At 41.1% G+C, this 26,772-nt stretch overlaps 1 protein-coding gene across 3 annotated transcripts in view; it reads right to left on the bottom strand.

Annotated features, from left to right (window-relative positions):
* Window positions 1-26,772, bottom strand: part of Col14a1 (collagen type XIV alpha 1 chain) — a 196,616-nt gene that overhangs the window by 131,325 nt on the left and 38,519 nt on the right. For all 3 annotated transcript variants that reach the window (XM_087898783.1, XM_087898784.1, XM_087898782.1), the window contains exons 5-8: window positions 24,853-24,942; window positions 6,535-6,690; window positions 5,579-5,698; window positions 2,806-2,970 (exon numbers count right to left, since the gene is read on the bottom strand). In XM_087898783.1, coding sequence (XP_087754909.1) covers window positions 2,806-2,970; window positions 5,579-5,698; window positions 6,535-6,690; window positions 24,853-24,942 — 531 coding nt within the window. The remainder of the gene's footprint in view (window positions 1-2,805; window positions 2,971-5,578; window positions 5,699-6,534; window positions 6,691-24,852; window positions 24,943-26,772) is intronic.

The following is a 26,772-nucleotide window of genomic DNA, read 5'->3' as shown; positions in this document are numbered from 1 at the left end:
CTTCTGCTCTCATTTCCAGTATTTACCATTTCCTACAGTATGGGTACCTATGACTTGTGGGAAACACCTATGTGAGGTTCAAAGAGTCAGATGAGGGATGCAATGTGTCCAGATGGCTCTTGAAAACTGGTATGAGATGGTTCCTTCAAACCACTATAATACAATACTCACAGACAAGCGAAATAGCAAGACTATAAAAATACTAAAGGGAAGTTTGAATATGATGCATTCTTAATTTTTTCCCTAGAGCCTCTTTTACCCTCTCTTCTACGGATGGAAAAACGCAGCAGTAACAGTTGTATGGCTCAAAAACAATATCCCCTGGGGACTTGAACAAAATCCACTTTTCCTAGATGCACCATTTATGAGCATCTTGGCTTTCAGTGCTAAGGCCGATAGTGTCATCTTTGAAATAGTTTAGATTCCCCAGGTCATTTACAGAGAACTTGGCAAGTGTCCACACGGGGCAGGGCTGTGGGAAGGAGAGGTGATGGTACAATCTCACCCTCTAGTGACTCACTATTTAGACAGGTTGCGGGGGAGTAAGGAAAGAAGGGGAGAAGACAGTCAGCAGTTTCTGTGGCTAGTGTCAGAGGCATCAAATACTAACAAGCAATCAGTTCTAAGCCGGCAGTGGTGGCTCACACCTTTAACCCCAGTCCTTTTAGAGGCAGGCAGATCTCTGAGTTCAAGGTCAGCCTGGTCTACAGAATGAGTTCCAGATGGACACAGAGAAGCCCTGTCTCAAAACAAAATAAATAAATAAAGCCCTCCTCCTGCTGACCCAGATGCTGAACTCTCAGCTCCTTCTCCAGCACCATGTCTGCCTGCATGCTGCCATGCTTCCCGCCATGATAAAAATGGAAGCTAATCCATATTAAATGCTTTTCTTTCTAAGCAAAGAAGTTCTTTTAAAAAGCGATCAATCCACAACCTACTCTACTATATAAAATAAGAATAAAAAGGTGTAAATAGAGATCTTTTGAGGTCTTTCTCTAAGGAAAAAAAATGTATCAGCACTCAAAGAGAGAGTCTGTCCGTAATGGTTCTGTCAGTAGTTCCCAACACTGAAGAACATTTTCAAAGTACAGAGGTACTTTGTACAGGTAGCCCTGGCTGGTGTAGAATTCTCTATATGGACTAGGCTGGCATGGAATTTACAGTGATCTGCCTGCCTTTACCCCTCAAGTACTGCAATTAAAGACATACATCGCTATACCTGACCTGATCTGAGCAAGTTTTTACAGTATAGCTTGTTAGACACCTTCTCCCTAGCTATTTTGATTTAGTAGGTATTGTAGTTTGAATAAAATGGCAGCCATATGACCACAGGGAGTGGCGCTCTTAGGAGATGTGTTGTTGTAGAGGTAGGTGTGGCAACCTTTCCAGCTCCATGTCTGTCTGCATGCTGACATGCTCCCACACCATGCTTCCTGCCACGACGATAAGGGACTAAACCTCTGAACTGTAAGCCAGCTACAACTAAATGTTTTCCTTTATCAGGGTTGCTGTGGTCACTGTGTCTCTTCACAGCAACGGAAACCCTAACTAAGTCAGTAGGATTAAAACAGAAGCTGGGAGTCCATTACAGTACTGGGTCCACCGTTATCTTTTCTGACCTCCGCAGAACCTGGAAGTATTCTCTTCTGATGAAGACTACAGAAAGGTTATAAAAAAAAAAGACTCAAGTATGTTCTTGATAAGCACATTTATATGAGACTGAAGATGGACAACGGAATAATTCGCCCTGTAAACTGTAACCAAGTGAGCCACTCATAACAAGAGACTTTAAGTGTCTTCAGAGCCCTGTTGAGAGATTTGCTACACCATTTTGACTAATGTTTCTGTGTCTTGGGAATCAGGCTGTTGTTTCGTTTTTGCTTTCTGCCAAAGTTTATTGGTCTCTACTAAGCAGAAGACCTTCCTCTTGCCAGGGAAACTGTAAACATTTTAATTGGAGGCAAAGCTTATTGTGTAAATATTTTGTAATTATGCTGGATCTGTTGTATATATCCTTTTTCATAAAATGATAACTTTCAGAGCACTTGATTCAAGTCAGCAACACCACATGTCTTTAATAGCTGCAGGGCCCTTAATTTCCAGAATATGTGGAGTGTGATTTCTTCTCGTACAACTAGCAAGGAGACAGCTACAGACTGACCCTGAAGAGCAACCCAAGACTTATTAAATGGAAGCAAATGTGACCCTATCTTTAGCACGTCACTATATGTAACAAATGTCACCCTAACTTTGGCGCATTATTATGCCTTTTCAAAATTTTTGCACTCAGTATCTGTCTCAAAGTTCCAAACACTGTGGCATACGTGAGAGAATCACTCTTATTTTCAGTGCAAGGGAGCCGAACTCAGCTGGCAAGCCTAGTAGAGAGAGTGCTCTGGCCTCTGGCTTTTAAAGCAGTGCATGTTGCATGTAGTGGTATGTACCCATGTCCACGATGGAAGCGGAACCGCTAGAGACACATGGCAACATACTGCAGCTGGGTGCGCTGGCACCTGTAAGCCCAACACTCAAACTGAGACAGGATCACAAGTTCAAGGCCAGTGTCTACTATTAGCCAGACCTGTCATAAAACAAACAGGATTGGTTAGACGGCTGAAAGGAGAAAGGCACTTCCTGCCAAGCCCAGTGAATTCCATTCTTGGGACTCACACGGTGGAAGCAGAGAACTGACCCTCATGAGTTATTCTCTGAACACACACACACACACTTCCACAAACACACACACACACACATTAAATACATAAACAATAAATAAATAAACAAAAATTTAAAAAGACAGCATACCTATGGCAAAGAGCTCTACACCAGACTCACGGAGGTTTCTGGATGGCGGGATAATGTCATCTTGGGATTTTCCATCTGTGATTAAAATGCCGATCTTGGAAACTCCACTCCTTGATCCAGCTTCTGGCTTAAAGCTATTCTCAAAAATGAAGTTCAGAGCAAGGCCTGGGAGAAAGAAACACAAACCAAACATTTCTAATTAAAATCTTCAGTTTGGAAATCGTACCCCTACGATGAGTAGAGTTAAGAGGGTTTTTATTAGGTCTAGGCCTTCGTTTTCACAACAACCTGATAGCAGCCGATGAAAGACCCAAATCCACTAGAATAAAGGTAATAATTCTTAAAAGGACCTGCTATTGCATCAGGGTATATAATGTAGATGGAAACACATTCTAGATTCTTCCTTAGACTTCTTTTCTTCAGAGACTAGAAAACATAGCAATAATAGCCAAATTACTACAGAATAGTGCGTTTCATTCATCTTAATAATAAATGCACTTCTCTTGGATGAATCTTTAATAAGCAATTTTGTCTCTCACACAATACTGTTTAAGAAATTTTTTCTTTTTCTTTTAAAATTAATATACAAAACAACTTTCTTTATTGCAAGAAATCTTTGAAACCACCAAATCACTCAACAAACATTTACTGTCATCTCATTAAGCATCAAGAATTAGGTTAGACGATTTAAAAAAAAAAACTCTCCCTTTCTCTCTCTCATTCATCTTATTTATTCAATTTCTTTATTTGGGGGCCAAGACTAAAGGTTGACTCTAGAGCCCCATCCCTGCTTCCCTGAACTAACTACAAATCCACATGCCCAACTGAGGTCTAAACTCATGCTCCTGACTTTTGAGGGGGATTTTACCTGGAAAGGAGTAAGAAAACGTGCAATATTGCATCTGTGTTTAATAATTTTTTCACAAGTATTAAGAATTCCCCTAGAGTATGCTTCCAATTGGCGAGGCGACTAATTATCAAGTTGCCAACACTTTCCCTAGAAGTCCATAATAAGATCTTCATGGCTAAAGCTGAGCATCCAAGTCATATGCTAGAGGAAGGCAACGACCGTTCTGAGTTTAAAATATGTTCAGATAGTGCTGGATATGTGGCTCAGTGGTAGAGGCCTTGTCTAGCCTATAGAAGGTCCTGGGTTCAATCCCCAGGAGGGAAAAAACTTGAATCTAGAATTCGGTGATTGGCATTAATTTGGAGAAAAGTCTCATCAGTATCATTATTATTTCAAGCATCATGTCTTCATCCTTCTCCCTTGTCTTCTGGAATTCCTATTATCATGTATGTCTACACAGCAATTCTATAATACTTGAATTTCTAGTTTGGAAGGTTTTTCCCCCTTTTTTCTGTTGCAGAACTCATCAGGCTTAGAGATTCTTCATGAGTCATGGCCAGTCTACTAAGACCATCAAATATGTTCTTCATTTGTTTTATAGTGAGTGTTTATTTGGTTTTTGTTCCCCTCCTACAGCTAGTATTTCTTTTGGATCCTTTAATTGAATTTCCATCTTCTCCCTTGTATTGCCTCTTTGTTATTGCATATTGTCTACTTTATCCATTAAACTCATTAGTGCACTAAAAATAAAATAATACAAAATAAACCACATCTACATAAACCATGTATTTTTTGCCACAGATATTTTTAATGTGAATATTCTTATAATAACCGTTTATAATACTAGTGGGTCAAAAATCTCCAAAAGTCAACAACTAGTAATTGAAGTTTCAAATAAGGGGGAAGACTAAAAATCATTAATTAAAAAGAAGATAACTGAGTGTGATGATGCACACTCAGAATCCCAGCACTCGGGGGCAGAGGCAGGGGACTGCTGAGCTCCAACCCTGCCTATTCTCCATAGCTAAACTGTCTCAGAAAAGGGAAAGGAGAGGCTGCAGAGACGGCAGACCCCCTGCAGCGGCTGACAGCTATTGGCTTCCATGGTGGCTTCATTTCCTTCTAGGTTTCTTAAACTGTGAACGATATAACCCCTGTATATCTGGGGTCATAAGGCTGGCAAAAAAAAAAAAAATCTATCATCAGTTAAAGGTTACTAAATAGAGTGGACCACAAATTAATTCAAAATCAAGTGTGCAATGAGGAGGGGATGTTGGCACACACCTTAAATCCCAGCCCTGGGGAGGCAGAGGCAGGATGATCTCTGTGAACCTGAGGCCAGCCTGGTCTATACAAAGAGTCCCCGGCCAGCCAGGGCCGCACAGTGAGATACTGCCTCAAGTAAATACAAATAAATAGAATACATAAATAATATGTAAGGAATCCAAGGTGGTGGCGGCACTCTTCCATACTGCATCACACAGCCTTACTTTTGAACGCATAAAATGGACACTGCGCTGCATGTACCACCATGCCACACAATGCCAATGAATGCTGCCAACACCTGCGTTCAGATTCAGGCCGATCGTGTGCTATGAACTGCACTGTTCTACTGAACATAGCAAGCTTTCTACTTGTATAGAAAATGTAGCTATGTAACTGTGGGAAACAAAGATTTTTCTTGCTTTTCTATCATTATCCTCAGAATCTAAGTACAAAATCAATATTTCTTTGGATTGAACTGGATTAAGTCTTAATGCTGCTTGATTAAAAAGAAAGGTTAGCTAAGAGCTTTTGATGTTTCATGGTAGAAGAAAAAAAAACCACTATGCCACCTCCTAAAAAGGAGCAAAATACGGTAATACGATAATATTGCTCTTCAGCAAAATAGTTCGCTAAGAACGCGCATTGAAGAAAACAGACCTGTTAGAGTGTTTCCTCCTTTGTAGGGAAGGCTTCGGACAGCGTCAATCACTTCATCTTTCGTGTTAAAGGCGTTCAAGTGCCACTCTATTCTGGGGTCGCCACTGTATTGTGCCAAGCCTGGAAAGAAGGAAGACAGAGCAGGAAGTTACCCGCTGTGCGCGATCACGTGACCACTCGGGAAAGCAGGATGACCGATGGTGTAATCTGTCTAGCATTTGTCTCTTTGCCTGGTGTTGTGCTTCCAAAAGAAACCCTGACATTAGGGAAGGAGTCTAGTTGGATGTGTCTAGGAGTGGAAGGAGTTTACATATTTTCTAGTTCTTGGGACACTATCAAATAACAAGGTATTTAGCATTTAAAAGCAAAAAAGGCCGGTTGTGTGTAGATAAAAGATCTAGACGTATTTGCTGCCATTTTATTCTCAAAGGAATGATGTTCTTAATGATTACTTAAATGTTACTACTTTTATAGAAAATATACTATTTTATTGCTTAGAATATAACACAAAGATTTACAGGATATTTTTTCTCTTTTAATTATAACTAGAATTAATTTGACAATGACTATAATGTCAAAATATTATTTCCAGCTTTTCAATTCAACATTTCCCTGGACTTGGCTGCTTCTTTTAAACACAGATGGCTGTTGATGAATTCTTATGCAAGTGATATTCTAAAGCTTTATTAATATCAATATTAAAAGGTAGGCTAAAAAGAGAATTAGTGTATTCAATAGTCAAGTGAATGGCAGCATGAATGGGAAAATTTAGTAAGGATAATATAAAATTGCTAGGGAAAAATATTTATTGATGTGAACATGTGTTTTCAGGAACAACGGTGTAGTTGATCTTTTGATAACTTTGAAAGCAGCTTTGTAAAGGGTTTCTGAGTTTCGGAAGAATCTTCCCAGACATTTTGTAGTAGCAACTAGCTTCTATGGTCCATAAGGTATACCAATCCGTGTCTTCTCTGAGCCCACGTTGAACGCTGTGACCAGGTTTTCCAAGAAATTCCGCACCAGCCTGAAGTTGAATCTCCCAATACTCCACGACCCATCGACCAGGATGACAATGTCAGCGATGGCTGGAGTCTCACAGAAGAATTTTATCTCTGCAAAAGCGCAAACCACAATAGCACACACGTTACTATCAGAACCTTTCAAAGCGCGAGTCGGTTTCAGCGCCGTTCAGACAACTTAGTGCTAAGAATACAATAAAGTTCCCATCAGAGCTGCCATCTTTTTTATAACTCTTGCCTTAAATGCATTCTTCCAAGGGAAAAAAAATGTAGTAATGGTTGGCAGCAGACCCGAGGGTTCTGGAAATAGTTAGCAAAGGGCTGTCAGGTTCAGGCCAACCTGGCAACTCATCCGCTGTGTGCTTTAGAAAGAGGTGTCTGTACAGAGTCTTCCAGTCTTGGGCTTTGGCCTGCAGAGTCTTTCCAGGAAAGGTCTCAGCAGTGTCAGTTAGGGCCATCCTCCCAGGATGGGCGGGAGGCCAGGAAGGGCAAATGCTTCTCTCCTGCCCCAGGCCAGATAAGCCAAGGCTAAGTATATAAATGTTGACTATTTTATGCATGCATGCTTCTACCTCTGTTCAAAACATTTTTATGTATTGACATATATATATATTGTATTGATATATGTATATTTTACCATATTGCATTGTACACTTCTACCTCTGATTAAGATATTTATATATTGTTTATGTATTGATATATATATTTACCATATTGCAATGTATACTTGCACATTGTTTATATTTGGAGGTCACATTGTCCTCATTTATTGCACAGTTGTTTATTATCTCAGTCTTTAAGTTAAATAGATATTGAGAATTATATAGAACAATAGTCATCTAAATTTGACATTTATAATTAGACTAATCAGGTTCTTTAGATATATAGAGATTATATTCAGTATAGATAGATAATCTCCAACCTCTTCAAAGAGCTGTAGAAAATGGCCTTTAATCTAACTCAGAGTTCTGTGGTAGTGAGACACAAATACTCCTGGCAACACTGACCTATTCCCGAGAGAATGTTGAGCACCAAAGACACTCCACCTGGAGCCTTTCTTCTTGGCAGAACTGGCCTTTGGGTAAAGAAATGCCCATATCTCAACTACTGACAGAGTTTCAGAATATCCGTAAATGGATAAAACAGGACTGTCATATCCTGCCAAGACAGGGTAAGATAGTTTTGAAAAGTTCCTTGCCTTTGAAAATGGTATGTCAGTTACGTTAGGCCTTAGCCAAAGTTGGTTGCTTCAATGCTGCAAACGTGACTTTGGGTGTTTGCCCAGGTAGCCAGTTGTCTCTGTGATTTGTTACATGTTCTGGAAGTTTGATTGCACTTCCTAATTACTCAGGTAACATTATTTCCCTTCTCAGATCTTTGATGGGATGGAAGATTATATAAACGTAGTTACTTTCCTTTCATGACTTGGCCAAGTTATTTATTATACAAGACTTTAGCTAGTTAGAATAGGATATTTGTACTTATTGTATATAATTGTGTAGGTTTGTACTTACTGTATATAATTTCATAGTAGGCTTAGAACTCTCTTACTTAAACAAAAGGGGAAGGTGTTGTGGGAGTATCTTCTGCTGCCTCAGCCAATAGTCGCTGAAGCACGAGCCCACAGTGCGGCGGGGAGCGCCTTCCGCTCCATCAGCCAATAGCCGCTGAAATACCAGCCCACTGGGGCGTGGTATATTTCTCTTTTAAAAAGAGACACAGATCCCGGATCAGGCCCTCTTGGTTCCGGCGCTTGGTCCCGGCTCCTGCTCCAGCGACTAGGCTCCCTTCCTGACGGTTTATGGTGTATGTAAGTTTTACCTCCCAAAATAAATAACCCCTTAAAACATAACTGGTGTGGGATTGATTGCCGATATATAAAAATGGCACAGAGACCTCTGATTAAGAATGATGTTCATTTGGAAAAAGAAAATTGAGGAAGGGTTCAAAGACTTCCCCAAGTCTGTTTTGTGCTTTGTTGTTAGTGTTGTTGATTCTCATATTGCTTCTACGTGACAAAAAGATTTCACTCCTAAAGACGGGTTATCAGCAGTTCAGTTAGTACTGTACATAGTGATCCATAAGGGCCCCAGGTTTTTGGCATGGTCCCACCAGTGCCTGACCGTCAGGGATGGTGCCCACTGAAACCGGTCTTCACAATCACTGATGGTTGCCTGAGGAAACACAGGTCTGTGGGTGATCACGTGAAAGCCCCTCTGCTCACACAGGACCAAGATGGTTGGGGTAGTCTTAAAGTGGTTTACAAATCCTTGAAAGAAATATTATGGCATTTTTAGTGTCTTAACTGGTTTTGGTTCATGCTACAGTTTGTCCTTCGTACTAAATAGAATAGGATCTTCATACTAAAATAGAAGTAATTGTGTGCACATATGGACATCCTTATTAAATTTTAATTTTTGCCAGACCAGAAAAATTCCTACTTGGTTTATGTTTTAACATTAAAATGACAACATAACAATATTTAAAATATAATTTGCACATTGAAAACCAAAAATACAGAAAATCCCAATCAGAAATAACATGATCCATGGACAAGATGTGCTCACTGGCACAACAGTAGCAAGACTATGGTGGGGGGGGAGAGAATGCTATCTTGATTGAATTTCAGGTCTGCTACACAGGAGGGAATTCATATGGAGTACTGTAAGCATGGTCAAAACCCATGGTTAGGAAAGTCATCAGTCCTGGGGGAGAACCTATTGATGTTGTTTTGCCGCACAGTCATGGTATCAAACTGCCTTCCAAATATTTGTGTTTCTAGCCATAGATGTGTGCTCTCTCATCCTTGGTTGGGGAATGGCTAATGCAGAAACTTCTACGAGTTCAAAGTGCAGAGAATAACCTGCAATGAGAGCTCGGCCACAGATGGAGAATCTCTATCAACCACCCTCTCCAAGGCTCACGGAATGTCACGGATGAGAGGGCAGAAAGAATGTAAGAGTCAGAAGATGGGGCTGTGAGCTGTGAGATGCTGTCTTCTGGAAATGGAGTGGTAGTTATTAATATAATATAATATAATATAATGGTAGTTATCCATATAATATAATAGCAGTTATGATCGCCTGCACATGATAAAGCCAGAACAAATTCCAGCGTTAAGTGGGGAGGGGCTCCCATTTTCCACTCCTCCCTGAGGAACTACTGACCATTGGTTAATGGCGGCTGAGGAAGATAGGGTCACTTTGGAGGGGTGGCCACTGGTAGGTTGCCCATGTCCCAGTGGTTGGCACTATTCCCACATGCAGAGGGTCAGCACTAATTGGATTCAGTGGGTTATGACAAAAGAAATGAATTTGGGAGAGAGACTTATTGAGGAAGGTGGTGGCTGAAGAGGGCGGGAGGGGATATGACCAAGCTATATCATCATACATGGGTACCAAATTTTTAAAAACTGAGGAAACAAAATGCTTGTATCATCAAGGCAGCTGAACTACTGTGGCTGACAAAAGAGACAGGCAGTTGAATCAATTTGTCTTTGCATCTACCACACCACATTTGCTTAAAGAAGCTGGATTTTTTTTCCAGACATAAATATGCATGAAAGACCCAGATCCTTTTACCAGATGGGGGATAATGTACTTGCCAAGGGAATAGTCCAGCCTTCATTGTGGAAGCTCAATAGGACAACTCAATCCAGAGCTATCTTTTACATTTTTTGGCCCTAAATTCCCCTCATTTAATAGAAGGAAGATACCAGCTCTGTACTTACGACTCATTCCCTACTGGAACTTTAAAAATTCTAAACTAGATACTACCACAATCCATGGGACAGAAATTCCTTAAGTTTTGGTCATAATCTGGGGAAATCGTTATCTTATTATGCTTTGAGAACTCATTTTTTTATTAGTTGTTAAATGAAGACCCCCTAACTCCCAAATGATGGGGTTTTGTTTCTTTCAAAACTTCTAGAAATATTGTCAAAATAATTGAGGAAATGTACAAAAGATTTTTCTAGAATTTTTCCTCTTGCTTATACTTTCTTAGGTTTCATGGCTGTTTGTTTTTTCAGTGTTAGAGGGTGGCCCAGGGGCCACACCCATCTGAGGCAAGCACTCTCTCACTGAGCTATCTTCCCAGGCTCAGAAAAGATCATAGGCTGAAAATCCCTTCTTATCCCAAAGAGTGGGGGAGCTTAACTTTTCTATTTTCAAAATGATTTCCAATAAAAAGAAAATCCTCTCGATTAAGCTCACTCATAAATAAATTATATCCAGGCCTAAAGTATAATATAAAATTAATTGACTGTAAGCCAAAATATTGATAACTTTAATGGTTGACACTTAAAATCACATCGTTAGGAAGTCAGAGGCAAGAGGATCACCAGGATTTGGGGCTCTATAAGGGGAGACTGTCTCAAACAGACAGAAAGAGAAGAAAAATGATAGATTACAACCAAGAAGAAACATTATACAGTAGGGGAAATGGAAAACTATTACTTTCAAGAGTAAAGAATCATGAGCAGACACTTCAGAGGGCAGGAAATAATGACCAATGAGTAAACAAAAAATGTTTAATTATCTTAGTGGTCCTAACAAGACCATAGTGAAATATAATGTGTTCATTCAACTGGCATAAGTTAATAGATGTATTGCCACTTACGATTGCCCTAAAGATGAAAATATACTGACATATGTATTTGCCAAAACATGCATGGAAACATTGGTGAGGTTAGAAAACAGCAAAGAAAAGCTGCCACTTACATACATGTAGAGATTCCCTGTGTTCATAAACTGGAAGAGTCAACATAGTAATGATTCAATTCCTCTGAACTCATCTGCCGATTTAACTTTATTCCCAACAAAATCTCATTAATGCACACCCTGGTTTGCTTTTCATGATAAAACACTGACCAGAACCAACTTGGGGGGAAAGGTTTTATTTCAGAATACTGGTTCCAGCCCATTATTGAGGGAAGGCAAGGCATGAGTTCAGGGCAGGAACCTGAAGCAGAGATCGTGGGAAAACACTGTTCACTAACTCTCTGCCTTGGCTTGCACAGTTAACTCTCTTCTCTAGCCCAGGTCCACCTGCCCAGGGATGGCGCTGCCAGCGGTGAACTCGGCCCTCCCACATCAATCAGCAGTCAAGAAAACAAACAAACAAAAAGCAAAAATGGCCTACGAAGAAACCTGTACACTAATCAGAACAAAGTAGTTTCTCTGTTGCGATTCCCTCTTCCCAGGTATGTCAAGCTGTGTCAAGTTTACAAAAACTAGGTATGACAGGATAAATACTAACAAGTAGTATTCACTATCTGTGATTATAATAAGTATAAAATAGTAAGTTCAATGTAAACAATGTGAACCCTCAGGGCTTCTTATGCAGTTCTAGTGAAGATATAAATGGCTACAAACTCTTTGTCATACATCTCTTCCAGTTCCTTCTACAGCACAGTAACTGCTAATTTTGGTGTTCTGGCACCCCACTGGCAAGTCTGTCACTCTTGCGCAATTCTTTTACACATTGGAGACAAGAGGTAAGACTAAAACAGTAACATGGTTCATAACAGCACACTTCTGGGACTCGCACAGACACCCGAGAGCAAGAGGAAGAGTACCTGACACACATGAACAGTAGACAGCAAAACTAAGTGAGCTACTTCGTGGGAATGCAGAGGTCTGGGCGAACCTCCGCAGATACAGTAAGCTAGTGGTAGCGTTAGCTCATACAAATAAGCTAAGTCACAGAAGAGTCTATTTAGCATAATATCATAAAAGTATGCATCAATGTGCTAGAATGAGGTTTAAAAAAAGCACGAACAAGAGAAGGTATAGCAATAGAACCAGGGAAATGAATTCCTGGGAGAAGGGAAAGCAGCAATTAGGATGGTGGCAGTGACATATATCACGGTTGAAGCTATATGTCTAAGACTTTGGGAGACATACATTTAAAAATAATTAATTAAACAGCTACTGGGGAAAAAACAACGCTATCTTGCATACAGAACATATCACCAGGAAAAATAATTTCAATGTCTATGTCATCCAAGAGTGTGATGCAAGCATCCAAACTCTAACTCAGCTTATTTTGAAACTCACATCTATGTTCTGTTATCTAAAAATTCACATCTGTGTATGTGTATGCATGCAAGTGGTTAATAAGTAGAAAAGGAAGTAAAATAATCTTGGGTAAAGTGACCACAGAATAACTAAGCATGAAGATGATTAGAAGACCCTGGCAATTTCATGATCCTTTCATAATGATAACAATCTTCCTTCTGTCCTGGTTGCATTTAAATCAAAAGTCTATAGTTTAAGCAGAAATGATTATGTGCTTGTGAAGACAAGTATTCATCAACACAAGTTTATCTGAAAAGAAGCAAGAAATATGCTGGAAGATATTTCACCAGGTAAACCCCTGCTCATCCTTCAAACCCCAAGTAGCAGCCAGACCAGCTCTGCAAAGCTTCCCCACAGCCGTAGGTGAGACTCATCCCCTCCTTTAGGTCCTCTGCATTCGCCTTGTCTTCCTGAGTGCCAGACAAACACATGTGAGACCACTTTGGAAACTGCCCATTAGTGGGTACGGAGCAAGGATATTTCAGCTCTAGTTGGCATTCATTCTAACCAGATTACAGTTAGTTCTCCTTTTCTCCAACCTTCGGTGGAGGTGTGCCTTTTAAGGCATCTGTATTAGCTACTTTTCTCATTGCTTGGACAAAATACTTGATATAAATGACTTTGGGAAGGGAATATGGCTTTAACAGTCTCAGCTGACTTTGTGGAAAAAGCACGGCAGGGCAGATCAATTCACATCATGGAGGCCAGGATAGACATTCAGGAAAGAATCAACATGCTAGAGCCCAGAACAAGACTGCCCCAGTGACCTACCTCTTCTAAGGCAGCCCTGTCTCTAATTTCTACATTTGGTCTCCTCCTAACCATGCCATCATATTGTGAACCCATCAAGGAAATTATCTATTGATTAGGTCAGAGTCCTCTCCTTATTTGATCACCTCTGAAATCACCATAGTGGACATTCCCAATAGTGTGCTGCAGTAAGCTCTTGGGTGCTTCTCAGTCCAATCAATACAAAATTCAGTCCGTCGCCACAGCATCCTTGGTGGGCCATCTAGCACAATGCTCCCCAAAATCCTCTTCCTAGCCTGCTCTTAGTTCTTTCTGGGATGCCTTACTTCTTAGAAAAACTGCAGAAATGAGTAGTGATTGTCTAATGTCTATTGTGTTTTATGTCATTAATTCTGACTGAGCTATATTATGTGTACCTACACATTTGACTAAACATTAGTCTTTATGTGTTTATGAAAATGTTTCTTGATGAGACAGGAGAGCAGATTGCTCTGTCTACCGAGTTTGAACCTCACTTAATCAACTGAACATCAATACCCGAATAGAGCCAACGACAATGGAAGAGGGAATTCCTGTCAGATGACTAGACACCTTGGGGCAGCTGTGTTTCTTGCCTTGAGCTTGCCGAAATTGATGCCGCAAGCTCCAGCCTTCCAAATTGAACTAAATCTACACCGTTCTTGTCTCCTGAGTCCCCAGCTTGCTGACTGCCTCCATGATTTTGTAAGTCCATTATAAATCTCCTTCCTTACAAATGTCTTTTCAATTAAAAAGCAATATTAGTCCTATATGATAAGTGTTCTTCCGCTTCATAGAAAAGAGATTAAATAGCTAGAGAGAGTAGGAATTCTGCCCACTCCCCCATACACTGAGAAAATGGAAAGGCTAAATTCAAAGATAGGCCTGACTACAAAGACTCAACTCCTTAGCCAAATACACTTCAAATTCTATCACAAAAGAAATAAACAGAAAGAGACAGACAAAGAGAGAGAGAGAGAGAGAGAGAGAGAGAGAGAGAGAGAGAGAGATGGAGAGAGGGAAAGAGGCAAAGCCAACAAGCTGTGGAGTTACGCAGAGCATGAAACCAGATCTATCAGCATTTGTCCTGGAGTCGACCTGCGGTTCGTATAGCACAACTTGGCAGAATGTGCAGCCCCGTCACTGCGCCGCAGCCAGGAGAACACTGCAGCTGCCACTCAGAGCTCAGATCATAACAGTAACTGACAGTCCTATAAACAGCACAGTCATCACATGTCTCCCCGCTCCAAGGGCCTGCGAGAAGGCAGCAGCTTCCACAGTTAAAGGGCTGTCAACTTGGAAGGGGGATCAGAAGCTTCTGTATGCCCGCAGGAGTCTATGGCTGACAGATTTCAATTCAATCATAGACAGGATGCCTGCTCTGGGGAGCCGCGGCATCTCTGTTTAACAGACGCAGATGAGCTAGCGGTGGTGATGCACACCTGCAACCACAGAACCTGAGAAACTGAGGCAGGAGTCTTCCCATCAGCTGAAATCCTAAGATTACTGCTCTCTCCCCGGCCCACAAAATGAAGCTAAACCATTCATTTTTCTTTTCAAAGCTTAATTAATTCTACTGCTCTTGACTTGTCCATGTGTAGTCCTCACTTCATGCCAACACAGTTATTATTCTTGTCCCCAACGACTCCCATTTTACCCATTCACTTTCCACACACACATATACACACACCCTTTATCTGCCTTCTCAAAAGTGAACCTGCCATAATCAAGATATCAAAAATAGATTGGAATTCCTTTGAAAACACATGGTGCTGCCTAATAACATTTGTATGAAGCCAGTTTTAGAAATTGTTTGAATAGATCCCTAGTTACTTTCCAGTTTTCTCAACAGCGACTCAAAGAAGGCTAATCTGTCTCATCAGTTCTGCTTTCAGATAAATGTTTTGCAAATTCTAAAGCCAGTGTGGAACAGCCCTATTTGCTGTCAGCTCTTCCTGAAGTATGCAATTGTACAGATGTTTTTGCTGAATATCTGGCTATGTGCTTACTTTAGTTGTCCTTGGTAAATGTCTATGAACTCAACAGCTCAGCCATCTCGGTAACTAATGACAAGTAAACCTCAGCAACTTTAAGTCCAAAACACCTGTTCCTTTTGATACCAACAGCTAGCTCTGCAGAGACAGAGACAAGGAGTTCTAGAATATTCTTAGAGAAGTGGTGCGGGAGAATTGTCTATATTCTGTCAATCATGTTTTAAATAAATGCTGATTGGCCAGGCAGAAAGTATAGGTGGGTAAACCTGACAGGAAGTAGAGGCATGGCGATGAGAACAGGAGTATTCTGGAAGCAGGAAGCTCCCTTCACAGTTCTTCCCAGACCACCAAAGAAGCAAGATGTGAGATGCCCTGCTGAGAAAGGCACCGAGCCATGTGGCTAACATAGATAAGAATAAAGGGTTAATATAAGCTACAAGAGCTAATAAGTAGCCTGAGCTAATGGGCCAATCAGTTTTATAACTTATGGAGATCTCTGTGTGATTTTTCTTTGGGGCTTGCCAGCTATGGGGAACTAGACAGGACATAAACCCCAACAAGCAGGCCCCTTCTTGTTACAGACAAGAACTTAAGAACAGACCAGAAGGGCTCCACCATTCTGGAAAGAGATGGACTCTGCCAAAGTCACTACAGTACACATTGATTTTAAAAAGTAGCTGATTTATTTAAATATTGCAACTCATTTTTCAAATGTGAAAAATTTGAAACTTTACTTTGGATGCAGCTAAGAATTCTTACTACTATAGAAGTCACAGGCTGAAAATGATAACTTTTAGTGGAGGCCAAGAAGGAAAAAAAAGTGTCCACAATTTGTTAACTTATCAAGGGCCCCAAAGGAGAAAGAGAAAATCGAAGGTCTAACACTAGCAGTCCAATCCCCATGTCATCCCCTAATCTTTTAAAACTTTCTTCCCATAAGAAGACCCTCCAGACACACTTTTGCCTAATTGCCTCCTCACGAAGTGTGGATGTCATGTCCTGGGTATCTGCTTATGTGCTTATGTATATCTAAGCTATGAGCATAAAAGGAATGAAAAACGCTTTTCACCTCTACCCCAAGAACCAACTTTGCCCCTTTGAAGATTGCCCCACTCCCACTGAAGATGCATTGAACCACTGTTTTGCAAAGAACATGTCACTCTTCTGAAGTCAAGAGCATGGAAGGCAAAAGCAGCTCTAAGTGGCAACTTACACCTTGTAGGAGTTTACTCTGTTGTTGTTGTTATTGTTTAACCTTCAACTCTTTCATGAGGTGAGTGTTAAGATTTGCATGGGAAATGCCTGCCAAAGGATGATTTGACTTTGACTTGGTCCCCAGCTGGCTAGGCAGTTTGGGGAAGTTTCAGGAACTTTAGGAGGCAGAGTTGCAATGGAGAAAGTGAGTCCCTGGGAGTGAGTTTGGAGAGTTATAGCTGGGCCTTGCTTCCTGTCCTCTCTCGGTTTCCAGATTCCCTACAGTGTGAGAAATAGACCATTGCACATTCCCACTGCCATAAAGCCACTTGCCACCATGCCAACCCCATGGTGACGGCCTGGATCCCCCTCAGACAATGAGTCACGACAAAGTCCTTCTCCCTCAAGTTTCTTCTTGTCTGATGTGGGAGAATTGTCTGTATTCTGTCAATCATATTTTAATAAAACGCTGATTGGCCAGGCAGGCAGTATAGGTGGGAAAACCAGACAGGAAGTAGAGGTGATGCAATGAGAACAGGAGTATTCTGGGAAGCAGGAAACTCCCTCCACCATTCCTGCGTAGACCACCAAAGAGGCAATATGTAAGCTGTCACACTGAGAAAGGTACTGAGCCCATGTGGCTAACATAGATAAGGATAATGGGGTAATATATGTTATAAGAGTCAACAAGAAGCCTGACCTAATGGGCCAATCAGTTTATAACCTTATGGAGTCCTGTGTGTGATTTTCCTTGAGACTTGCTAGCTTGTTGGGGTACTGGGCCGGACAGAAACCCCAACAAGCCGGCCCCTCATGTTACACTTGTCAAGTATTTAGTCACAGCAAGGAAAAGTAACTAACACAGTGTAAGAAGCGATTTCTGTAAGAGGGCACATTTATGAGAAAATCCAGGCGAACGCAACTTTCTATAGTGAACGTGTGTGTGTGTGTGTGTGTGTGTGTGTGTGTGTGTGTGTGTGTTCCCAAGTACATTCTGAGGTCATTTGTTTCAGTTGGTTGGTTTGGTTTTTGTTTGTTTAGCTAGAGTCTTGTGTAATACTGTCTGGCCTTGAACTCCTTATATAGGTAAGGATGTCCTTGAATATCTAGTCACCCTCATTCTAGAGTACTGGGATTACAGACATAATTCTCATGCCTAGTTTTATGAGGTGCTAAGGACTGAACCCAGGGCTTTCTGCCTTCTAGGCAAGCAGTCTACCCACTAAGCTACATCTGCATCTCCTTTTCAGTTCATCCTGAGTCAGTCTTTGTGAGTCGATCCTGATGGGGCCAGTCAGACCCTTGCGTCTCCCTGCTAATGGCGCTAGATTCAGAAACGATCGTATAGACCATTACAACTGCTCTCGGGGCAGCTTCTGAAATAACCAGGGCTAAAGATGCGGTTCAGTGACAGAGTGCTTGTCGAGTGTGCATGAGTCCCTTGGTGTGATCCTCAGTAATAAAATGAATTAATGAATTAATTAATGACGCATTATCCAGGCCTTCTCCCATATGACACTGGGATGCCTTGCTACCGTATAACTCTTTTGAAGAGCACCCCCAGGCCCTTTGGTATTGTCTGGGGAAGCTTGCTTGTGAATAAAGCCATCCCAGAAAAAAAGAAAGAAAAGAAAAACACAAAGCCAGTAAGCAAGAGAGAGCAACTAACACTGGACTGAGACCCTAGGTGTGACAATGACCGAAACACAGGCCTGACCGCACAGTGACACTTCAGTCTATAGATGACCATATGTGCAACAACGGCCCCATATCTACAATGGTGCCAAAACACTCCGGCCCCCTGCTGAGAGCGCAGCCATCGGAGTGTGAGTGCGATGCATCGACCACCTGTTTATGATGATGCTGGCAGATGCAAACCGACTGTGTGGCCAGCCTTACAAACTACAGCACATCCATTAAGGACTGACCATACTACTTGAAAATGACTAGGTTAGTGGTTTGTCTTTGCTGTGAAGTTTATCAGTAACGGACAGTGTATTCCTCCTGGTCACATACGTTGACCATAGAACAGTTTGCAGCATCCTGCTAGCCCTGCCTTCTGTGTCCCTTGCTAACCGCACCCATCAATTGCATCAGGGACCGGGGTGAGTAACAGACCTACGCCTCCAACGTTTGTATAAGTAGCAGTGGGGAAACAGCCCAAGGGGCCAAGCATTGCCACCCAAGCAAGAGAAGCTGAGTTTGAAGCCCTAGAACCCAGGTAAAGCCACCGTGGTAGACAGCACGCAACTGTTATCCCAGTTCTCGTATACCAAGATAAGAGACAGAGACAGAATAACCCACGGATGCTCACCGGCCACCTAACCTGGCATGCACAGACATGAATGAGAAATCCTGTCCCAAACAAGGTGGAAAGTGGCACATGGGCTCTCCTCTAACCTCCACATGTGAGCTGTGGAGATTATGTTCACATATATATGTGCATACACACACACGCACATGTGCACATACATACACACCACACACACACACACACACACATCACACACATACCATACAAATATATACCCATCCAAAGATATTTAAGATCTAGGTGAGTATTCTTTAGGATGTTCCAAAAGCAATGAAGTTGCCCGCTGACGAATTTCTGAGGTTGTTTGCTGCTTCTGGGTGTGACGGTCTAGTCCATATCTAAACCCCAGTACCACACTTCTGACAACGCCAAACTTTCCCCCTTGCTTATAGTAATGGACTCAGGATTTAGCCAGAATTTGCCAAAAAACACACCTATATCCCTGTGTTTTAACTGATTTTCTGGCCTCTGTCTAACTGAAATTTAAATCCCAAATAGACCCACGGTTTCCAAGATGAATCCACAACCTTGAATTTGGCATGTGTAAGTCCTAGAAAACTAGTGGGGAAGGTGATAATTTTTTAAATCAGCCTTTTAGCTATGAGTTAAGAACCATGAAGGTGTCAAAGTGATGTTAAGAAGTGAAAATATGGCAGGATGTTAGTGGCACATGCCTTAAATCCCAGGACTCGGAAGAGTTCCAGGCCAGCCTGGTCTACAAAGCAAGTTCCAAGACAGCCAGGACCAAATGGAAACCATCTTGAGGGGAAAAGAAAAAGGAATGAAGGAGGAGGAAGACAAAGAAGAAGAGAAAATATGCCCTGAGCACCATCATAAGACCTAGCTATATCCAAACATAATTAATGTGCATAATTCAGAGCCGACTTCTCATGGGGAAAACCATTTGATACCTGTGCTGAGCTGCACTGAACTGCACAGGCTCCATGGGGGTAGACATCAGTTAATCCCGGTAGATAACTCAGTGCTTCCCCCACTAGGGGATGAATATCAAATCTCATCTGTGTGGTCACTGTCAAATCAATAGAAAAGATAGGGCTCTTAGTCAAGTATGAAACACTTATAAACCCAGCACTGGAGAGTCAGAGGTAGGAAGGTCAGGAGTTCAAGAACAGCTTTAGCAAGTTTGAGACTAGCCTCTAGGGTATAAGACTTTGTCAAAGATAGATAGATAGATCCATAAATAGATAGGAAGGTAGATAGATAGATGATAGATAGATAGATAGATAGATAGATAGATAGATAGATAAATAGATAGATAGATAGATAGACAGACAGAGAGAGAGATGGATCTATAAGTACCCTTTCTAGTATTTGGAGTGTCTTGTTTATTTTATTATTGTGTTTGTTTATTTGTTTTTAAACCAGATACTCAACATGTAGTCAGGGTTGCCCTAGAGCTCACTATGTAGACCACGTGGCCTCAAACTCATCCTTCCTGTGTGTTGGGATTACAGGCTTTCACTACTATGCTCAGTTTCAAGCAGTCTAATATTAATAATAAATATTCCAATAGCACTCACTGTGTTCTAAGTATTTAGCTGACTTACACTAATTCACTCAATCTTCACAACTAACACAGCAGTTCTCATGTTGCTAGTTTAAAAAAAAAAAAGACAAATGTGGACTTAGAAGAAATGGAATCTTTTGCAGATTCATAAATGAGATTACATCCTAAGCGGTTCTGATTGGGAATCGCAGAACAGATCAAATGTCCTCAGGAAAAAAAAAAAAAAAAACAAAAAACAAAAAAACAAAAAAAACAATTTAGTGAGGGATTCAGTCCCAACACGTCTGAAAGTTTTAAACACTCTAAGGCAAGAATCAACAGCCATATTCTGAAGAGGTCAAGATAGCGAGTTCTTGAGTCTTTGCCGGCCATGTGATCTCTTCTTGGAACACTTCAATGCTGACATTATGGGAGAGCAGCCATAGACAATAGTCAGGAATGAGCAAAACTGTGCCCCGATAAAACATTATTTAAAAACTAGTAGACGACTGAGCTGCCCCACAAAATATTGTTATTGTGGAAAGAAGAACAAACCCATCTCATGCTTTTCGGGCTTTTTCCTTAGAAAATCAGAGCGCTATTGTATGGAGGAAAAATTAATAAAAATTAGAGAAGAAAAGAAAATGGGAATTCTAGCCTCTAGTCTCCAGTTCTTTTGTTAGAGCAGAGAACATAACGAGAAAAAGGAGGGCTTTTGCTAAGCCTTACTGTCTAAGGCAGTAGTGTGTGGAAAGCACCTGATCTCACGTGATTCCAGAAGCTAAGCAGATCTAGTCCTTTAGTACATGGGTAGGAAAACAGAGGCTGATGGGCTTAATTGAAAAAGAAAAAGAATGAGCAGAAAAGAAAGAAACCTTAAGTTTCTTTTCCTATCTGGCCCATAATCTTTTCCAATCTGGTTCTGCTTTCTTCCTCAAAAATGCCAAAAATAAATAGAGAAAGCTGTTTGGACAGCCATGGGGAAAGAACCATTCGCGTCAACGTGCCAGCGCTGTGCTCAAAGGCAAATACCACTGCTGTTTGCAAGCTGGCTTTGGAGCATTGAAGAGATGTGTGCAGTGTATTAAAATTAAGTGACTACTTCACAGCACAGAAGTTTCAGCTAAGCATCCGAGCTCCTTGCATTTAAGCTAAAATTTTGGCATATGCGAGAGAACCGCTACTGAGCTGCCCTCAGTATAACTGCTCACGCGGGAAGAGTATAGGTTGATGGGAAAACAGAGAATGACGTAGTTCGATGTGAATCATGGGACTATCTCATCCTGAAACGGGCGTATGCTAGGTCTTGGGAGGAACCATGAGTGGTTAGTGGTCCCCGCTCCCATTTCTCCCCCTAGGAACCCTAAAGCTGACCTGCACTGTTGTAACCTACCTTCGTTCCTTCTTCCTGAGCCCCACTTTTATTTTCCTCACCCCATAGCCCACGCTGACCTGGAACTCATTAGGTAACCCGAGGTGGTCTCAGACTTTCGGCTCCTCCTCCCTCCACCTCCCTGAAGCCCTGGCACCTCGAGGGTTTCTGGTAGCTATTCCACACCTAGCCAGAGATCGTAAGACAATTCTCTCCTGCAGTCTGTGCCTTCCTAGAGTCCTCACAGGCCTGCAGGCACCTCACTTGAGAATAATCCCACCTGTCTTCCTCCAAGTCTCCCGGGAGTCCTGCCCCGGCCCCACATGGGTCCTGATCACTACCATACACCTGCCTGACCGTGGATTCAGGAAAGTCACTCGTGAATGTCTCCAAGAGAGTACATGCACTGTGGTCTGTGCACTCCTCAAAGGCTTCACGTGTTTCTCAGAACGTGTGCCCCTATCACCCTCAGGCTTTCGTTATTGTCTTCTTTGGCTTTCATTCGCGTCGCTCAGTCCTGGGTTTTGAAAGGACAAGAGGAAGGTGCTTAAGGCAGAGAATAGAAAGTGTAGGGCTATTTAGTGATATGCAGCTAAAGTTAGTAAATTCTGAAGCCAAATGAATGCACAGATTTTTATCTCAAATATTCTGTAAGCATAAGCAGGCAAAGAATGCGATTCCAAATCTTACCTGAGAACTTAAAAACAACCACATTAAAATATTAATGGATTTAATTTAACAAAAAAAAAACAGAAACATGCAAGTCAGAAACTGATGGATTGGGAGTACAGGATGTCACTTAGTAGTAAAATATATGCCAGGCATGATCAAGATCCTAGGTGGGTTCAATTCCCACTGTCCCCACCCCACCACAAAAAAAAAAAAAGAGCCAGGTGGTGGTGGTGCATGCCTTTAATCCCAGCACTTGGGAGGCAGAGGCAGGCAGATCTCTGTGAGTTCGAGAACAGCCTAGTCTACAAGAGCTAGTTCTAGGACAGGCTCAAAAAAAAAAAAAAACTTTGGTTCCTTCGGCTGAGTAATGTTGGAAGGATGGAAGGAAGGTACTTTTTCAACACCCTTTATTTAACTTTCTCATTTCATATTGAAACACACATTAATATTTTGCATTCTTAAGCTAACCTATGTTAAAATGAATGACAAAACACAGTGAATAGTGAATATGAGCTCTAACACAAGCTTTCCTCATCCCAGGCATGCAGTCTCTCCCTGAGCTACATCCTGACCCTGCTCTTTCATGTTACAGCTTTTTATTTTGAGACAGTGTCTCACTACATCACCCAGGTTTGCCTTTTACTCATGATGCAACCCAGCAAGTCTTGAGCTTGCAACCCTCCTGCCTCAGCTTCCAAAGGATCTGGAATTACTGAACTGTGAAATCAGGCCTGGTTCACAGGTCTTTTTGAATCTCATTTCTATACCATATACTAGAAGTAAATATCAAACTGTAGTTAACAGACTGTGTGTCTGTCTACTCTGCCTATTTTGTAATACGTACAGATGAGCAACTCTAAAATGGTTTCTATGGTTGCACATATAAATAGAAAAATTTAGGATACTGAGACTTATATTTCTCACTTTGAGGTTCTAAACATTTAGAAAAAGAACAGGTTTAAATGAGGTGTGTGAAATGGGCTTGAGATAAAATACAAGATGTCACAAAACAAAGTAGGAGACATAACTGGTAGACAGAAAACAGTGTGATACCCTGAAAACATTGTAAGGATTGTTGACATGTGCTACAGCTATCAGTGACTTGTAGACTTTGTTCAGTTTCATATGCATCTTAAATCTTAATACAATCATATCAAATAAATACAAAAGAATGAACATTCCCCAGGTTGGTAGAGGGTAAAACAAATATAAAGAGGAACAGAAACCATAAATAAAAGAAAAAGAACATAAAGACTATGGATATTTATATATATAATTATCCATGTTATACAGCATAATATATATAATATAACATATATAAAGAAAAGAAATAGATTATAAGTCCAAAATTATCAGAAGTCTCGGCAAATTTAAGTGAGCACAATTATAAATAAATATAATGATTGTAAAATATTCAAATGTCATGCAATCTCTCCATAAGATTACCCAGGATAAACCTGGGAACACAAATACAGTTACAGTTAAAAACAATGGATTGTTTTGTGATTATGCCCAGTAAATAGGGCATAATGACATTTATTTTAGACACTGCGGCTTTGAGACAAATATTAAATGACTAATAACTAAAGGGATCATTTTCAATAACAAAAGTGAATTTTCCTTAGAAAAGAAAACTCTCATTATATGTCACCAGCATTACAAGTATTAAAAATAGCCAGTTTCAAATAGAAGTGGACAAACATTAGTGAGGGAAATTAAAATACATTTTTCTCAAGGACATGTGGATTGAATCTAACCGCTGGCCATATTTAAGTAATAAAATACCTCAACAAACTTAAAAATATCCCTGCATACCACATTCTCTGAGCATAGTGCAATAAAGTCGGACACTAACGACAAATGAATATGTTTAAGATCACCACATGTTTGAAATTAATAACTTATTTGAATTAAGTCATGAATTAAAGAAGACAACCTAGTAGAAATTATAAAATATTAATGCTATACGCCAAAATATGGGATAGGACGTAAGCAGAATTTGGTTAGTTTTAAAAATACATAGCATGATGGAGGAGGGGCACAAATGAGAACAGAGCGGAAGAGACAGTTTACCACAGACTCCTGGAAGTAACCACAAGGGAAATCGCTAAAGTGAAGGAGCAACAGACACAAGGAATATGTCAGGACAGCCCTCCATGTGGATGTTTGTTTAGTCGTAGAAAGGTGAACGAAAGAACCCCCAACCGAATGCTGACAGCCATTGGGAAGGTGGAGAGAAAAGAGCCAATGGCAAACTTTGTAACATATTGCATGAAACAACAACAAATGTTTCATCTGCACAATTAAGCCAACCATGCTGATTATTAAATTAATTAAACACATAAATGTCTAACCTTCTGGTGACGTTGGTTTACTTCCATTTCCTTTGTCCACAACCTTGACTCTGGGCTTTGTTGGATCCTTTCTTTTCTCTAAATCTTTAACTGGAAGAAAAAGAAATACAGAAACGTGTGGTATTAATGTTTTTTTTTTAAAATGTGATACATTTACACAATGGAGTATTACTCAGCTGTTAAAAACAATGAGATCATGAAATTTGTTGGCAAATGGATGGAACTAGAAAAGACCATCCTGAGTGAGGTCACCCAGACCCAGAACGACAAATGTATTCACTCATAGGTGAATATTAGCCGTAAAGTAAAGGATAACCATGCTACAATCCACAGACCCGGAGGAGCTCAATAACACGGAGGGCTCAAGGGGTAACACATGGATCTACCAGGGAAGGGGAGATAGGGGAGATAGAATAAGCCTCCCAGGTGGACTGGAAGAGGGGTGTGGATGGAGGTGGATGAATGGATGGGTCAGATGGGAAAAAAAAAAGAGGGAGAGTATTCAGAGGCTCAACTGGAACCTGGGGGCATCTTTTGAATAAGCTAGAAGCCTAGAGTAAAGGAAACTCCCAGGAATCTATAAGGGTGAGCCTACCTAAGACTCCTAGCAAGGAAACCTAGCAGGGGATACCAAGCCTGAATTGGCATCTTTTGTATTCAAGCAGAATTTCTACTGGAGGGATTGGGACACCAACCTAGACACAAGCCCTTATATCTACAATTTGCCCTGCCTATAAGATGTACTGGGGTAAAAGATGGGGAAGAAATCATGGGCATGACCAATCAATGACTGGCCCAGCCTGAAAGCCATACTATGAGAGGGAGCTCACCCTTGAGGGCCAGGACCCAGAAGCAGGATACCCCAGAGTTCTAGGATAGAACCAAGCACAACTAGAAAAAAAATGTCAAATGACATAATTCCTAATGATATCCTGCTGTACTCGTATATTGGTGCCTAGCCCAACAGTCATTAGAGAGGCTTCATCCAGCAACTGATGGAAACAGAAGCAGAGACCCATAGTCAAACATTAAACAGAGCTTGGGGAATATGGTGGAAGAGGGGGAGGAAGGATTGTAGGAGCCAGTGGGGTCATGGCCACCACATGAAAACCCATAGAATCAACTAACCTGGGGTCATAAGGGCTCCCAGACTGAACTGAAAACCAGAGAGTCTGAAGGGGACTGAGCTAGGACCTCTGCATAACTGTCACAGTTGTTTAACTTGATATTCCTGTGAGACTCCAAACAGTGAGAGAAGGAGCTACCTCTAACTCTGTTGTCTGCCTTCGGGACTCTTTCCTACAACCAGATTGCCTCATCCAGCCTTAATGGAAGAGGAGGTACCTCATCTCACCACTACTTGATATACATAGGCCCTTGATATCCAAAGGAGGCCCGCCCTTTTCAGAAGAGAAACAGAAAAGGAGGAGTGAATGGGGGTTGAGGGGAAACTGGGAAGAGAGGAGGGAGGGAAAACTTTGGTTGGGATGTAAAAACAAAAAAATAAATAAATAAAATATCCAATGTGTTTAACTAAAACCCCTGCAAAACCAAAAGGTATGGATAGATACTATCCATACTATATGACACAAATTCCTTTCCAAATGTCAGACCTGGGATGTTCTTCAACCTAGTCACAAGGTGTGAAAAGTCCTTAGGGCTTAGGTAAGGGTGCACCATAGATAAATGTATCAAAAAACCTTTAACACTTCAAACAGCTGAAGAACAGATATCTTCCTCCCAAGCTAAAAAAAAGGGGGGGGGGGTTTCTCTAACATTTTCTTCCTAGCTATAACCCACTGGTCAGGTGTCCATGCTCCTGTAAGCAACCTCTCACCCATGATAATGGAAGTAAGCCTAATGAAACCCACTGGGTTGTCAAATGCAGAAGGAAAATCAAATAAAACATCAAAGCAGAAG

The sequence above is a fragment of the Myodes glareolus genome, chromosome 19 (assembly GCF_982192425.1).
Source record: "Myodes glareolus chromosome 19, mMyoGla1.1, whole genome shotgun sequence".
Taxonomy (NCBI): Eukaryota; Metazoa; Chordata; class Mammalia; order Rodentia; family Cricetidae; genus Myodes; species Myodes glareolus.
This window is presented reverse-complemented; position numbering and strand designations above follow the sequence as displayed.